A 15,153-nucleotide genomic window follows, 5' to 3' on the forward strand; every position below is an offset into this window, starting at 1 on the left:
AATATGGCAACACCACGTTAAAAGGCAAATTCTGTGTTGGAGGATTTGGTTGCATTTTTCTGGTGACTTCAATATTCTAAAACTCCTTGGGAGAAGGAAATAATAGAAATCTTTGGCACAGACGTCTGCTCAGTGATGATATAATGAAACCCCTCTTAAGTCCTATTAATAACCTGAGTCATGTCTCCTGCAGTGAGTCTCCTGTCAAATGAGGTCGCTGCACTCAGAATTGGGGGTGGGGGTGGGAGCGGGTCATCGTAGTGGCAGGAATGACAACAACACAGTCATGATAACAGGGCCGTAGGACACAAGTTCCCAGACAACACGAGGACGACAGCAGGGGAAATCACGCCAGAGGAGGGAACTTCGTCCCTTTGACGGAGCTAAAAGTTTGCATTTCCCTCTCAGGCACGAAGGAAAAGAAGCCATGCCGAAAGCCATGCAAAGACAGGATCTGGGGGACAGCATGCAGGGCTCCACCACATGACCACGGGACCGTTCAGAAGAGTGAAAAACAAAACAGAACAAAACGAACAAAAACCCCGAAACAAACAAAAAGAAACAAAAAGACAACCCCCTCTGGGATGGATTTCCTCTTAGGTCTTTCACTTTCTTGTTTTGGGTGTTCCTTTTGCAGCTTGATGGCACGGTCATTAACGGTTTAAAAAAAAAAAAAAAATGCCCAGGTCCCGCAGCAAGTCAGGGTATGTGGCTACCTACCCGTACTGGTCAGGCTGGTGCATCAGGGGAGCCTGAGAGTTGCCATAGTTGGGGTGCTGGGAAGAAAACATGGGGCGTCCCCCAGCCCCAGACTGGCTGGGATAAGCAGGCGACCTAATGTATGGTGGCCTAAAGCAGAACAGAAGAACAACCTCTTTGGATTTGCTCTGTAGACAAGTATGAATCCCCCTGTGCACTAGGTTCTGTCCACACGTAGGTGTGGAGGGCTACAGAATGTGGCCTCAGCCTCTGTACCATGCAGCTGCCTGAGAGGGGGACTGGAGGTGGTTCCCTGAAAAGAGGGGGTGGGGTGGGGGGCAGGGGCAAAGGGGAAAGACGAGTAAGACTCTCAGACCTAGTCTCGGTGTACACTTCACGCACCTCTGACTTCAGTACGAGCCGAAATACACACAGCCCTCAGTTACAACGCCCCGAGAACTACAGTGGGCAGGATGCGGAGGCAAGGCTCTGGAATGGCCTGCCGAGCAGAGGCAGACAATGACAAGGCAGGGATGTGTACCTCCGCACGAATTTAGATAAAATGCCACATCGACTGATTCGGGAAGGGAGCAGAGCAAGACTTTTACGTCGAAGGGCTATGCCTTGCTCTCTGTGGTTATCTTCCTCCCAGGCCACTGTCCGAGGCCTCATGTCCAGGGCCATCAGGCACTTTCTACCTGAGAAGAGCTAGTGCTTTAGGAGTTGCAACAATGGTGTTTTAGGAGTTACGGGGACAGCGTGTGTTAAACCTAACTCAGAACTTCAACGGGACCAGGCAAACCAGTCTTCGTGGACAGGTTTATTAAAACATTCCCTAAGGTTCGGTTTAGTGTATATAGTGGTGGGGTTCAGGAGATTTTAAATCACTGTAATGTGGATGAGGGAGAGAGAAAGAGAGAATGATTGACTTTCATTTTGATTCCTCAAGGGAAATTTATTATTATTTGGAGCAAACGGTGAGACTGAAGGGTCCCTAACATTCCCCAAATAGCAGCTTCAGAGGAAAAGTAACAAAGGGACACATTTAAACACACACACACACACACATACACATACACACATTTTTCTTTCCCTTTGACAAAAATCAGATTCTTCTATCTTTTCTTCTGAAGACAACATATCTTTATACATAGCTTTCAATGTGCTTTGTTTTAAAACATATTTTAACATATGTTAAACATAACTTAAAACATATCTATAAATGCTTCTCTTAAAACTATTCGCTTCTGTCTCATAAATTTTTAATTATGTTATTTTTATGCAGGTTAAATATTTACTTCAAGAATTTAAAAAATCAAGATGGAAAACAAGTATGTAACTGAGGCTAAAGCCTTGCTCTATCAACTTAAACTTTATGAAATATTATCTTTGCTTTATTAGCCATATTTTGGTTTGGACAGATAGAGAGGTATGCCCAGAAAAATAAAATATAACATAAGAATATGAAATCTGTAAATCTCACACAGAAACATTTAGACAAACACACACAATACAAATATGTGCATAGACAAAGTTTCTATTTTATAAGGATTTTTATGGTGGGGTTAAAAAAAAAAAAAGGAAGGTGGTTCTTTTTCAGTGGGTTAGATTTTAAAAGCCTACTTTTTCGGCTTTAGACTTTTCCAGCCTAAACCTCGCTCCTCTAACCGGAACCACCCAGATATGCCACCGCCCTGGGGCGCTGGTTATAATGACTAGTCACAGTCATTCCAAATAAGCTCCCACAAGGGACTCGCCCACCACTCGGGTTCCTTCCTCGATGTCTCAGAGAACGTGGTCTGCCATTTACTTCTCTGTACTTTCTGGGACCGCATGTGTTAACACCAAAGGAACGGCCAAGCCGAACGACGCTGCACCGCTCCCCAGCCCGGGTGACCCAGGCGACGGCGCAGCTCTGTGCGCGACCCGCACCCACAGGTGCGCACGCAGACCGCCTGCCCCGACGGCATACCTGCTCTGTGCCGAGTTTGCAGCGGCCTGCATCACTGCGGCGGCTGCCTCCTGTGCCTTACGGTTCACGGTTGGCATCGGTGGCCCCATGCCTGGCCCTCCCTGCTGAGACATGCCGGGAGAGCTGGGGGTCATGCTGCTCATATTTCCAGGAAATGGTCTGTTCTGCATCCCAGCTGATGGCATTCGTCCCAGGGGCATAGCACCACATGGCTGGCTTGGCCCTTGTCCATGCATCTGGTTGTTGGCATTGATGCCCATGCCGGGCCCTGGGCCGCTGTAGCTTGCACTGGGCACCCCGCTATACGTTGGGGGTCTGGAGTAGTTACCTAAACAAAAAGCAAACACAAATTAAAGCCTTTTACTTTATCTGGACTGGTGAGAACATTCACTGGAAAGGCTTCTTGTCCAACAATGTGGTCAACACAGAATAGTCGTCATTATCCTTATTAACCCTTCCCCTGTTGGCACGGATGAGGCTGGCAGGGTCAACACATGTTCTCGGCCCATTCCAAAGGCAAAGAGCCACATGGGACCACTGAGAGATGGACGGGACATTTAGGCGAACCATTAAAGCCATCTAGAAACAGGCAAGGGATGCTAGTACCGGGTGTCGCCTCAGTCCACCCAGAGCTCACATGCTTACCTTTCAAAGTAGTGATTTCAAGCCCTAGTCCTTAGGAACACACCACCGAGACTGCATCACTACGTCACCACTGTGCCCGACAGTTCTGACAAAGGGCTCTCAGAAAGAGGACACGTAAGACAAGATGCACATACGGTCAAAATCATCCTCCAAAACCCCACAGGAGGTGTCGTGTGGGTGCTCAGCAATAGTCCGGCCAAACAACCCGTTTTTCTCTGGTGTTGGGAGCACGTTTTGTTTGTTTGTGTGTTTGTTTTGTTTGTTTTTTCCCTGAGCACCAGAGAAAGCAGCTAGTTTATGCCTGGTGCCATGTCTTATGAAATGTGGTTTCAAGCACTACCCTGACGTTCAGCGCGGTGAGATGGTGACTCCGTGGGGAGCAGGCAGAGCGTGAGGAAGAAGTGAAGGGCCACCAACATGCCTCCAGCCCCCGTTCACACCGGGGAACACACTGAGGAGAACGGCAGCTTCGAGGGCCTCAGCTATTTCAATAGTTTTGTCTTCTCTCTCCTTCCACACCTTTTATTTTGACTGAGTATACATAGATTAAATTCAAGTAAGTTAAAGGCATATGTGATGTCATTCCAATAATAATAATGACTGCAGATAGTTACAGCTGAACCACACTACGCATGACACGTGGGGTTAAGTGCTTTGCGTCAAATGATTTCATTCATTTCTCCGATAACCATATAAAAAATACATATAAATGACGACGATTCCATTTACAAATGAAGAAAATCAACAGCCAGTAAGTTAGGGTTCAAGCTCAAGCAAAAGGATTCTGGGACCCATGTAATTAACCAATAAAATATGCTGCCTTCCCACAAATGATTAATGAAATAAAATGAATGTAAAAGGCATTTGCAGAATATGGATTAACGTTTCTCAATCAATTCTTACTGCTTTCTGGAAGAATCTCCTTGTCAAAACAACATAACCATTCTAGGGGATATAAAGCTAAATACAATGCAATTCCTGCACTCAAGAAGCTCACCGTGTGTGTGTGTGTGTGTGTGTGTGTGTGTGTGTGTGTGTGTGTGTGAGAGTGAGGTGGAGTAGAAGGGATAAGACAAGGAAAAGTATAAAAGCAAGAAAAGTGCAAGAGTAATCTGCTTGTGGGGGGCAGGGGTCAGTGCGGTAGGGGAGTTCAGGGAAGATTTCTTTGCTGGGCTGCGACCTCAGGAGCCCATGGGTGGCCAGGCCCTGGGACGCGGAGAGCTGGCACCGAGTGAAGGCTCTGCACATAATGTCTACAAGATCTTAACTTGTTCTCCTCTTTCTTGGTTTCACCCTCTTCTCCATAAAGCAAAGATAATCCTCTCTAATACTGCCTAGTTGAGGAGTTGCTAGGGTTAAAGGACATTATGTATGTAAAGTATTGCAAACAGGCGTGTGAAAATGGTAGGGGGTAGGTATCTGGGTGGCGAGTAAGGCAGAGTAGAGGACAGCACACGTGGCCCAGCCAGCCAGACAGCAGACAAAGTCAGGATGGGTCACTGTGCACGGGGGTCGTGGCGGGGGGAGGTCAGGTTCAACAGGGCCTTGTGTTCCAGGCCGCCAAGTGTAGGGTTTACTTTGAAGATAAGGAGGAGTTTCTCCAGGTTTTCCAGCAGAAATCGGATTTGATGAGTAACAATAATAAAAGCAAATACTTAATATTTACTATGTGCTAAGCTCAATTCCAAATTCTTTGTATGAACTCATTTAATCCTTGTATTCAAGCCTAAGAGGCCTCTGTTATTGCAACCCTAATTCTAGAGATGAGAAACCTGAGGCACAGGATAGGATGTTAAGGAGCTTGTCTCAAGGTCATGTGCCTACTAAGCAGAGAAGGCATGGTTCGCATTCAGGTAATCTGTGTGTTCAGAGTCCAAGCACAGGACACTATGGTGTGGCCTCTCAAATGCTTAAGGAAAAACCGTACTTATGTGACATATCATCACAACTGTAAAACCAGATTTTCTTAAGTCCACACATGTAAAGCTGCATCACCTAAATCTACAAGATCCACGGACTTTTCAACAAGGACGGGGTACTTGCTCTCTGTTAGGTGCATTACATGAGCTTTCTTATTTGGGTATCCATGAAGTGTGTTATTTATTGCAGACGGTAGGAAGGTCACCACTCACACGAACCAGGGGCCGACACACTTTCTGTAAAGGGCTGGACAGTGAATATTTTAGGCTATTTGGGCCAGATGGTCTCAACTAAAATGTCACTATGGCCCTGACGTGGCCAGAGGCACTCCATACACAAATGAGAGTGCCTGTGTTCAATAAAACTTTATTTACACACACAGGTGGTGGGACAAAGTGGGCCATAATCTGCTGGCCCCTGCTATAGACCAGCCTTAGGACCAACTAATACAGCGCTCCGTCAGCAGAGAAAGGGACTTGTGACGACCAGCACCCTTTGACCCTGAATGTCCTCTGGAAGGCTAAAGAAAGCCTAAAGGGGAATGACAACAGAGTGAGGCACTAGCAATTTCAGGAACTGGAAATGGAGAGGAAAACAAAACAGACTAGAAGAAACAGGAGAGGTGTGATACCAATGACCTCAGGTACCACCCAGGCCCACGTGAGTCAGTATTTTATGGCCAGCTCCTCGAATTTAAACCGCCTTTTCCTAAGAAAATACTCTGCCTTTGCGGAAATAATCGAACGGACACTGTTTCCAAGTAAAAGGTAAGACATTCACTGTTGATCAATTTTAAAGTTCTTTATAAAAAGTTCTTCTGTTGTTTTGGAACCTCCCACCCCACAGGCCCCCACATAAAGTCCCCGTCTGTCTTCCAGTCCCACCATCGCGGTGGAAAGGGCACCTTATGCTTCCCTGGCTTGTGAGGGACACGGCGTGGTGGGCAGGCTGCTGGCCTGCCTCTTCCCACGCCTTCTCGGGAGCACAGTCCTCAGAACGCTTCTCTGCGGGCAGAGTGAAGGCTTCTCCTCTCCATCCTCACTGACCTCACACGCACTCACTGCCACAGAGTCTGATAGCAGCAGGGAACACAGTGCTCTTTTTTGGCACTTGCTTTTTATTAAAAATAAATAAACTCATTCACAGTTCGAATGCAAATGAAATTAATTCACATATTCATTCGATTACTAGCTCCCGTCCTCCCCCAGCACTTGGTAAGTGACTCATTTGGGAAGAAACCTGATTCAGTGAAAACATATGTACGCTTTGCTTTCGAAGGAAATGAAATAACACTTTAATCTTGTTTCAGAAAACAAGCGTTTAGACATGGTTATGGCAGACGTGGCCCACAATGCAGTTTTGTAAGAGAAGAAAGTTCCTGATTTTGTTGAACTCTGCTTACGGTCAGAACAGAGAAACTCTGTCACCCCGGGCTCTTGCACTTTGGGTATCACTGGCAGTCAGACTCTGTATTTTAAGGAAAACAAAGGAAAGAAATGACCAAGATGGACCCTACTTCCTCCTTCTCATTCCTGGTGCGTGCTAAGAGGAAGAGCTGTGGTTCACTGGCTTTGCTCGACTCCGCAGCTGGTCTCCCGACAGCAGGCGGGTGGGGTCTGCGTGAGAGCACAACCACCATGCACACCCATACACGCACGCACACACTTGTGCTTAGAAAGGCCCGTTGAGTGCTGGGCTCCCAATCTCATTTTCCTCAATCAGTTGGGTTGATTCCATGAATTGGCACTCAAAAGCACATGTCAAGGGAATATGTTCTAATTATAGAGGCCTCTATTTGGGAGAAGAAATACAAAGTCCCCTTTTCTTCTCCTTGAAACGCTAAAGACTTTCCTCATTAAACTCACATGCCTGGATAAAAATGCTTTCTAAAGGCTTTAAATGGCTTAAGAGGCAGCGATGGACAAAGCACAGTCTCTAGAATTGGGGTCTGAATAGCGGCATGACCTTGGATAAGTTATTTAACCTATGTGAACATCAGTTTTGCCATCAGTAAAGTAAGAACGGTAATGGGGACCTGGTACAAAGGGACTAGTAGAGTGCCGAGCACAGAGTCCCCTGATAAACGATAGCTGCCACCGTCATCAACAATCATAGTACTATCAACAACATGGATAATTGATGATCTTTCCCCATAGTCTTTTAAAAAAAGTGTGAAAGGAGTGAAAAATGATTAATGCCTCCCCCCTTTGCCTACTCGATAACGTATCTTTCTCCCCCAAATAAACAAAAACCAAACATGTAAGCCAAGCAAAATATGAGAGGAAAAGCCAGGAATGAGAAGTGCAATCTTATTTCCATGTTTCTCTAATAGATTAGTAATTTGTTGGCACTAGCTTGGACAGAAAACAGATGGATCCAGCATTAGGCACAATGAAGGCAGCAGATGCTGGGCCAGCCCACCTCAGCTGGACGGGTCTTGCAGCCAAGTCCGAGAGCCCACAGTTTTCAAGTGGGTTCATCTTGGCACACCAGCTCCGGAAAATTGGTCACCAAATAAATTCAGATTTCAACCCACCAGGAGGTATATTCAAGCACCAGACAGAGGAAGAAGGAGCTAGACTCTATTTGAGTCACCATTATTTTAGGAGGATCACAAAAAATTCTGTACCTGACTCTGGAATATTTAAATTTGCTAGTTACAATCAATACTCCAAGCTTCCTGCTTTTTTGAACTATTAAGTGTTTCCACTCACATAAGAAGTTTTGCTTCTCAGTGTTACCATTCGACAATTCCTTATGACTCACTTCTACATGCAAGGCTCCGTATTATACCCCCATGCTGTGGAGGGTAAAATGGTGCCCAAATCACAGACCAGACACTCTACCCGGAGCAGGAAAAAATAAAATGGATTAATTAGCTATATATTATGATAAATATGTTTGTGAATTAGGGCTAAATAGGCATTTACCTTGTTGTTTAGTTAGTAATGCTCACCACTGCTTATAGCTGTCTACTATATAATATGATTTTTAGGTCATGTTTATAGAGATAGAATTTACATACAATAACAATCCTGTATGTCCTATAACCACCACGACATGGGGTATTTTTATCATACCATGACAAAAAATTACCGGTTTGTGGTCAATCTCACCCCCACCCATGGGAACCACTGATCTGATTTCTCTTCCTACGGTTTTGCCTTCTCCCCAGTGTCATATACAATCATACAGTATGTAGTCTTTTGTGTCTGGCTCCTTTCCCTTAGCATCACGCTTTTGAAATCCATCCACATTACTGCACACATCAGTGGCTTGTTCCCTTTTGTTGCTGAGTAGCATTCAATTCTGTGGACGTTTATTTCCAGGTTTTGGCAATTACGAACATTTGCACACAGGTCTTAGTGTGGACACAGGTTTCATTTCTCTTGGCAGGAATGAGAGTGCCAGGTTGTAGGGTAAGTGCATGTTTGACTTTCTAAGAAACTCTACCAAAAAATGTATGAGTTAAAAAAAAAATGTATGAGTTCTAACTGTTCTACATCCTTGATATTGTCAATTAAAAAAAATGAGCCATTCCAGTAGGTGTCAAGTGGATATCACTGTGGCTTTAATTTTCATTTCCCTAACAAAGAATGACTTTGAGCATTTTTCACATGTTTATTTGCTGGTTACCATATTTCAGTAAGATCCTTTCTGTGTTAAAAAAAAAGTTATATTTCAAAAACCTTCTTCCAACTCTAGCTTTCTACACAGGCTGATAACACAATGTTGCTCTTTTAGATATTACTTTGGAGGGAAAATGACTGAGTAGATATGAAGACCACAAAAGCAGGTTCAAAATGAAAGCTGACTTACCTTCAGTTGCATTAAATCCTACTATTTGTGGGAATGGAGAGAATTTGTTTTGGAATTGGTATTTATGGCAACATATCTTCCCTAGATCAACATGCATTTTAAAAAGTCTTCACAATGTAAGAGAAATAACCATATTGCACAAAGCTTGGAATAGAGGGGGAAAGGCCGACTACCTCACAGTAGGGCTTCAGCGGCTCACTTTTGGTGGTTCTTTCCATATGTTACATAAATGGACCCCTTTAAAAATTTAATGATACAGGGGCACCTGGGTGGCTCAGTCATTAAGCATCTGCCTTCGGCTCAGGTCATGATCCCAGGGTCCTGGGATCGAGCCCCACATCGGGCTCCCTGCTCAGCGGGAAGCCTGCTTCTCCCTCTCCCCCTCCCCCTACCTGTGTTCCCTCTCTTGCGGTCTCTCTCCATCAAATAAATAAAATCTTAAAAAAAATTTAATTATACAATAATGCAAGTTCGGTGCAGAGAATACAGACGCACAGAGAGAAATAGACAAAAATGATCCTTCGTTTTACCTCCTAAAGATAATTATGCACTGAGTCATCAACCCCAACCCCGTGAAGCATCAAGGTAGGGTTGAAAAGGTACCAGTGTCTCTGGAACTTTCCATCTTCATCTCTGTCAGAAATAGTTCTTAAGGGCCTCTTACATGCTAGCTCTGTGCAAATGGCTGGGGATTCAGCAGCAAACAAAGGCAAAGAGCTGACATTCTGGTGGCAAGAGACAGGCAAAGAAGGAAGTCTAGACCCTGTCATGTGGTGCCAGTGAGTGCCCTGAAGAAACATGGCGGCAGATTTATACAGAGTGGCGAGGGGAGGCATCCCTGCTGAGGAGACTGAGGAGAGCCACTCCGGGGAAGGGGGCCTCTCAGGAAGAAGTGCATCTTCAGAGAAACAACTGTTATGGAGGCTGACATCATACAGGCCCAGGGGACGGACGGGCACCGTCAGATACCAGCAGCACCTGACTCCAGGGCGGTGAGTGCGGAAGAGAGCACAGGCCCTCAAGGAGCAGGGGGGTAACCGTCTGCTACGTGTGACCTTCAGAAAGCCACTTGTCACTCCCAAGTTCAGTTTCCTCATCTGTAAAAAGGGTATAATACAAGATTATCTGTCCCATGAGGTTGCTGTGGGGAAAAAAATAATAATAACTGTAACTACTGTTGGATGCTTACAGTCAATAAATAGAACCTTTCAAGGAACAGAGAGAAACTGTTCCAGTATTAGTAACTTTTTAATCAGTGAAATTCTTTTTTTATATATTGCATCATAGGTCGGTTTTTTTTATTTTTTTATTTTTTTTATTTTTTTTAAAGATTTTATTTATTAATTTGACAAAGAGAGACACAGCGAGAGAGGGAACACAAGTAGGGGGAGTGGGAGAGGGAGAAGCAGGCTTCCCGCTGAGCAGAGAGCCCGATGTGGGGCTCGATCCCAGGACCCTGGGATCATGACCTGAGCCGAAGGCAGACGCTTAACGACTGAGCCACTCAGGCGCCCCTCATAGGTCGGTTTTTATTTTCATCATGTACAGACATTCAGATTTATTTCTCAAACCGAGTAGAAGTAAACACTGACATTAAAAAATGTAAAAAGGTATTATCTCAAGTCAATAGCAAAATTTAGTGTAAAACAGTAAAATCTCTATGGTAAGAAATGAAAGAGTCTCAGGGTCACCACTGTCACGCCTTGCCTGAGCACCTCTGTCCTCCCTGTGCTCTGTGCACGTGGGGACAGCACTGCCTGGAGGGGGAGCTCTGACCTGCCTCCCCTGAGGGCTGAGAGGGACCCTCACCCATTTGTCACTTGTCACTCAACAAAGCCATTTCTTTTCAAACATTTGAAAAAAGTGGCCGAGCTGTGAGCCCTAGGAAAAGGCACCTTGCTAAGATGTCAAGTATAGCTGAATGTCCACACCTGTATTTCTACAGTGCTCTCCAGGATTGTCATGACCAAGCCCTGTCTTAGAGGAACAGCCCACTGGATGATTTCGCAAGGATGGGCTTCTTCAGCGAGGGGAGTGAAGGGCAGCACTCTTGAGTGCTGTTGGTTTTAATTAGCAAGGGAAAAGAGTTTTGCACTAGTCAAAATTAAAGCTGCTTTATGTTTTTTTTTCTTTTTAAAATTTTAAGTTGATTTGTAGTTTAAATTTTCTTCACTCCTTCCTAAATTCCTGGGTTTTGATAAAATTGTGATGGTTATCGGTCTATTAAGAAAAATTCAGGCTTAAATCTTACAACGTGAAAACTAAATTTGAGCATCAAAAGAAGACTGCATTAACAATCTTTCACTGTAAACTGACCTACTTCAATTTCTTTTTCCCAATATCAGTGAGATAGAGATTTGGGATATTTCTTTATTCTTTCTTTCTTTCTTTTTTTTTTTAAGATTTTATTTATTTATCGACAGAGAGCACAAGTAGTCAGAGTGGCAGGTAGAGGGAGAGGGAGAAGCAGGCTCTCTGCTGAGCAGGGAGCTGGACGCGGGGCTCGATCCCAGGACCCCAGGACCATGACCTGAGCCGAAGGCAGCTGCTTAACCGACTGAGCCACCCATGCGCCCCTGGAATATTTCTTTAACAACAAAACAATATAGAACATGGAACTGACACTTGCCTAGTACTGTTGATTTAACCATAAAATAAGGCTACGGTAATATGGTAATAGGAGGCTATAATTTGTCATGTGTATCACAACTGGTTTCAAGGGGGGAAAAATGAGTTAACTGAACAGGGAGTGAGAAAGCAGCGTTTGGAAAGCCAAAGAACAGGCTGTGGTCAGTCTGCAGCCCTGTCCAGGGGAAACATGAATCCATGGGGCAGACGCATCTCACCTCTGTCGAAGAGAGGCTGAATTTAGCGTAATTCAATAATAAGACTGAGATTCAGGACTTAAAATAGTAGAGACTGAAATCCTGGGTCACAGTGACACCAAGGATGTCATGGGCCTATAAGGTTCTCTAAAGTAGCTAGGGGCCGCCAATGAGTGACATTTATGCGTTGATCCTCTTCAACTGAAACAGATGTAACATTATTAATGTCTGATTCACTATTTTGGAACTGCACATTTCAACTAGGTATGATTTGGAATTTTCTGAATGCACTGAGAAATATATTTTAATGAAGGGAGAAGGAATATTTCAGAAGGCATCTCTTTTAGAAAAAAAAAAAAACAAAAAACCAAACCTTTAAACTCTGGAAGAAAATACCTTTTATCAAGTAATTTATAAGTAAAAGTCTCAGGGCACCTGGGTGGCTCAGTTGGTTAAGTGTTCAACTCCTGGTTTCGGCTCAGGTCATGATCCCAGGGTCTTGGGATGAAGCCCCGTGTTGGGCTCTGCGCTCAGCGGGGAGTCTGCTAGAGATTCTCTCCCTCTCCCATTGCCCCTCCCCCTACTTGCACGTGCGTGCACACTCTTTCTCTAAAATAAATAATTAAATCTTAAAAAAGAAAAGAAATAAAAGTCTCATCAGGCTCACCTACTTAAAAGATCCCTGCTTCCTAAGACACACACTATACAAATTAAGGCATAAACCCAGGGCTGTATCAGTATACAACCTGTGCAGCTGTATGTGGTGGCCCAGACACTCTCGTACAAGTAAGTGAGAACTGAGGGGAATCTAAGCTCAGAATTATTTAGTTGCCCAAGGTAAAACTGCTTATTTATAGCAAAATTAAGGCTAGATGCCCATTTTCTGCAAATAGTGACAAATATGCAAAAGATATTTGTGGTCAGTGTGACGGACACTGTTCTAGGGAACACAAAAACAAGATGGTCTTTATTCTTTCACCTTTATAGGTGAAATTTGTTTCAGCTCTCTTTCCCCCAAATTCATTAATAATTAACATGTCAATTACATAACTCCTTTCTATTATTAAAGCAAGTCTCTATGGCCCTACTTGGAAACCCTATTTTATAGGGGTAGTTACTACATGTACTTGCTTGAAGGTAGAAAAGTACTATTTCAATAAAATATACTGCAATTAAACATTTTCAAACATTTAGATTGGATTCATTCCATTTGTATATTTAATAACTCAGATTTTACAGTATTAATATACATTTCTAAAAATTTCCTTAACTTCATAGAAACTTTTCTTCATCTCTAGTATCTTTGATGTATTTCTAAGCCTGTATTCCCAAAATGTTCCTTGTTCCTCGAGTAGTTTGTCTTTTGTCTCTTCAGTGGCTCACTGAACAAATGAACCAGCAAGGAGGGGGTACGTCAGAGGCATGGGACTATGTGAGTGGTGTCTGAAGTCTCCCTTGATTTGAACCCTGGCTCTAACACTTACTAGCTGTGGGACTGTGTTAAACTGCTCATTTGCAAAATGCGGATAACGTCACAGCTTCCCATTAATTAAAAAAACGGGTAAGTCTGCCTGAATATGAATCCCGGCATGACCACTGTGTATCCTGGCGAAGCTGTTTACCTACGGTATGCTTCAGTTTCTTCATCTGCCGAGTGGAATAATAACAGTATCTATCACAGAGCATGTTGTGAGCATTAAATGAATTAGTCTATGGAAAACACTTCAGGGTCGCCAGGGTGGCTCAGTCAGTTGAGCATCCGACTCTTGATTTCGGCTCAGGTCATGATCTTGGGGTTGAGAGATCGAACTCCGGGTCTGGCTCCGTGTTCAGCAGGGCGTCGGCTTAGGATTCTCCCTCTGCTCCTCCCCCTACTCTCTCTCTCAAATAAGTAAATAAATAAAATCTATCAACAAACAAACAAACAAACAAAAAACCCACCTCAAACAGGACCCAGGACACAGTAATAAAATGTTGGTTGTTATTACTAAATAACAATTTTGGAGAAGCCACTCCTGAGAGTAAAAAGGCTTAAAAAAAGATTGTACGATATCTTCCTCTGAGAGCTCTTAAAAACAAAACTTACCCAGAAGAAAGTTACCTAGTTTGGATCAGAAACAAAAGATGGGACTAATGGCCTCTGTGGGTCACACACAAGTGATTCTTTTCAGAGACCTTCAAACATGTAACACAAAATTGTAAGCTGAATGCTTTACTAATTTGAGTAGTTAATTAGGAGGAGGAAGAAAAAAAATATTTGTGTCATACTTAGAAGGATCAACAAAGAAACACAAAAGTAAGGACATTTGTTGAATTGAACAATAGGTTACAAGCATTCGTGTCCTGTGATTTAGTGTTTGCTGGAGAATACAAGGAGGAAAGGCAAACAATTCTGAGTTGAACACAGAGTAGCAGGCCGCTGATTTTAAGCACACAGCACTGGGAGCCAGTCAAGGGACCCAGGAGGATACACACCTCGGAGTGGATGTGTGTGAGAGGTCACCGGGGAGAAGGAGAAACAGCAGATAGGACAGATATGCAGGCTCTCATTTTCAAAGTTACAAAGTGTTGAGTATGCAAATTATCCTCATTATTCTAAATGGTTTCGAGTATCAACCTACACTCCGCATTTTTGCCTTAAAAGAAATACCTTCTTGACTATATAGCCAAAATGTTATGTAGTAGATCCAGCAGGTTGCATTGATATAAAAGGCTGTGGAGTTGAAACAAGATTTAGACTGGAGAACATTAGAATTGGAAGCAAATTCCAAAGTAACATGATCGAATTTTCTCATTTTCTAGAGGAAAAGTAACTCCCAAAGAGAAAGCAATTTTCCAAGGACACATAGCAGTTTGGATGAGAACCCTCACAGGTTCAGTGCTCTTAAATTATGAATCTTAATGTTCAATTATTCCAGAAAACTGAGGGTTTTATTCGAAGAAATCCATTCTATAGAAATGGCCTTTCCTGCTATTAACTCGATAGCGTAAGCGCTTTCTTAACTGTTCACAAAAGACTCATCAGATAGTCAAGGTTCTATCTTCCCTTATTCTGAGAACAGTAGAGGATGAGGTTGCAAGAGTGAATTATTTAAGAGAAGACAGACCAATTTTGAAGATTACACGAAGCCCTCGTGAGTTTTAGCGGCTAAGTCCCAGACCTTTAGCCACTCCCAATTCTGAGAACAATGGGCTCTGGCCTTGTCTCCAATTACATTCTGAGCCCAAGTCCCCATTTTCTGTGTATATCACAGCTGCTTTTCTGACTTTCAC

At 43.6% G+C, this 15,153-nt stretch overlaps 1 protein-coding gene across 6 annotated transcripts in view; it reads right to left on the reverse strand.

Annotated features, from left to right (window-relative positions):
- ARID1B (AT-rich interaction domain 1B) overlaps nucleotides 1-15,153 on the reverse strand; it is a 440,882-nt gene that overhangs the window by 60,004 nt on the left and 365,725 nt on the right. For all 6 annotated transcript variants that reach the window (XM_032407588.1, XM_032407585.1, XM_032407584.1 and 3 more), the window contains one exon: nucleotides 2,672-2,999. In XM_032407588.1, coding sequence (XP_032263479.1) covers nucleotides 2,672-2,999 — 328 coding nt within the window. The remainder of the gene's footprint in view (nucleotides 1-2,671; nucleotides 3,000-15,153) is intronic.

The sequence above is a fragment of the Phoca vitulina genome, unplaced genomic scaffold (genome assembly GCF_004348235.1).
Source record: "Phoca vitulina isolate PV1807 unplaced genomic scaffold, GSC_HSeal_1.0 scaffold9, whole genome shotgun sequence".
Taxonomy (NCBI): domain Eukaryota; kingdom Metazoa; phylum Chordata; class Mammalia; order Carnivora; family Phocidae; genus Phoca; species Phoca vitulina.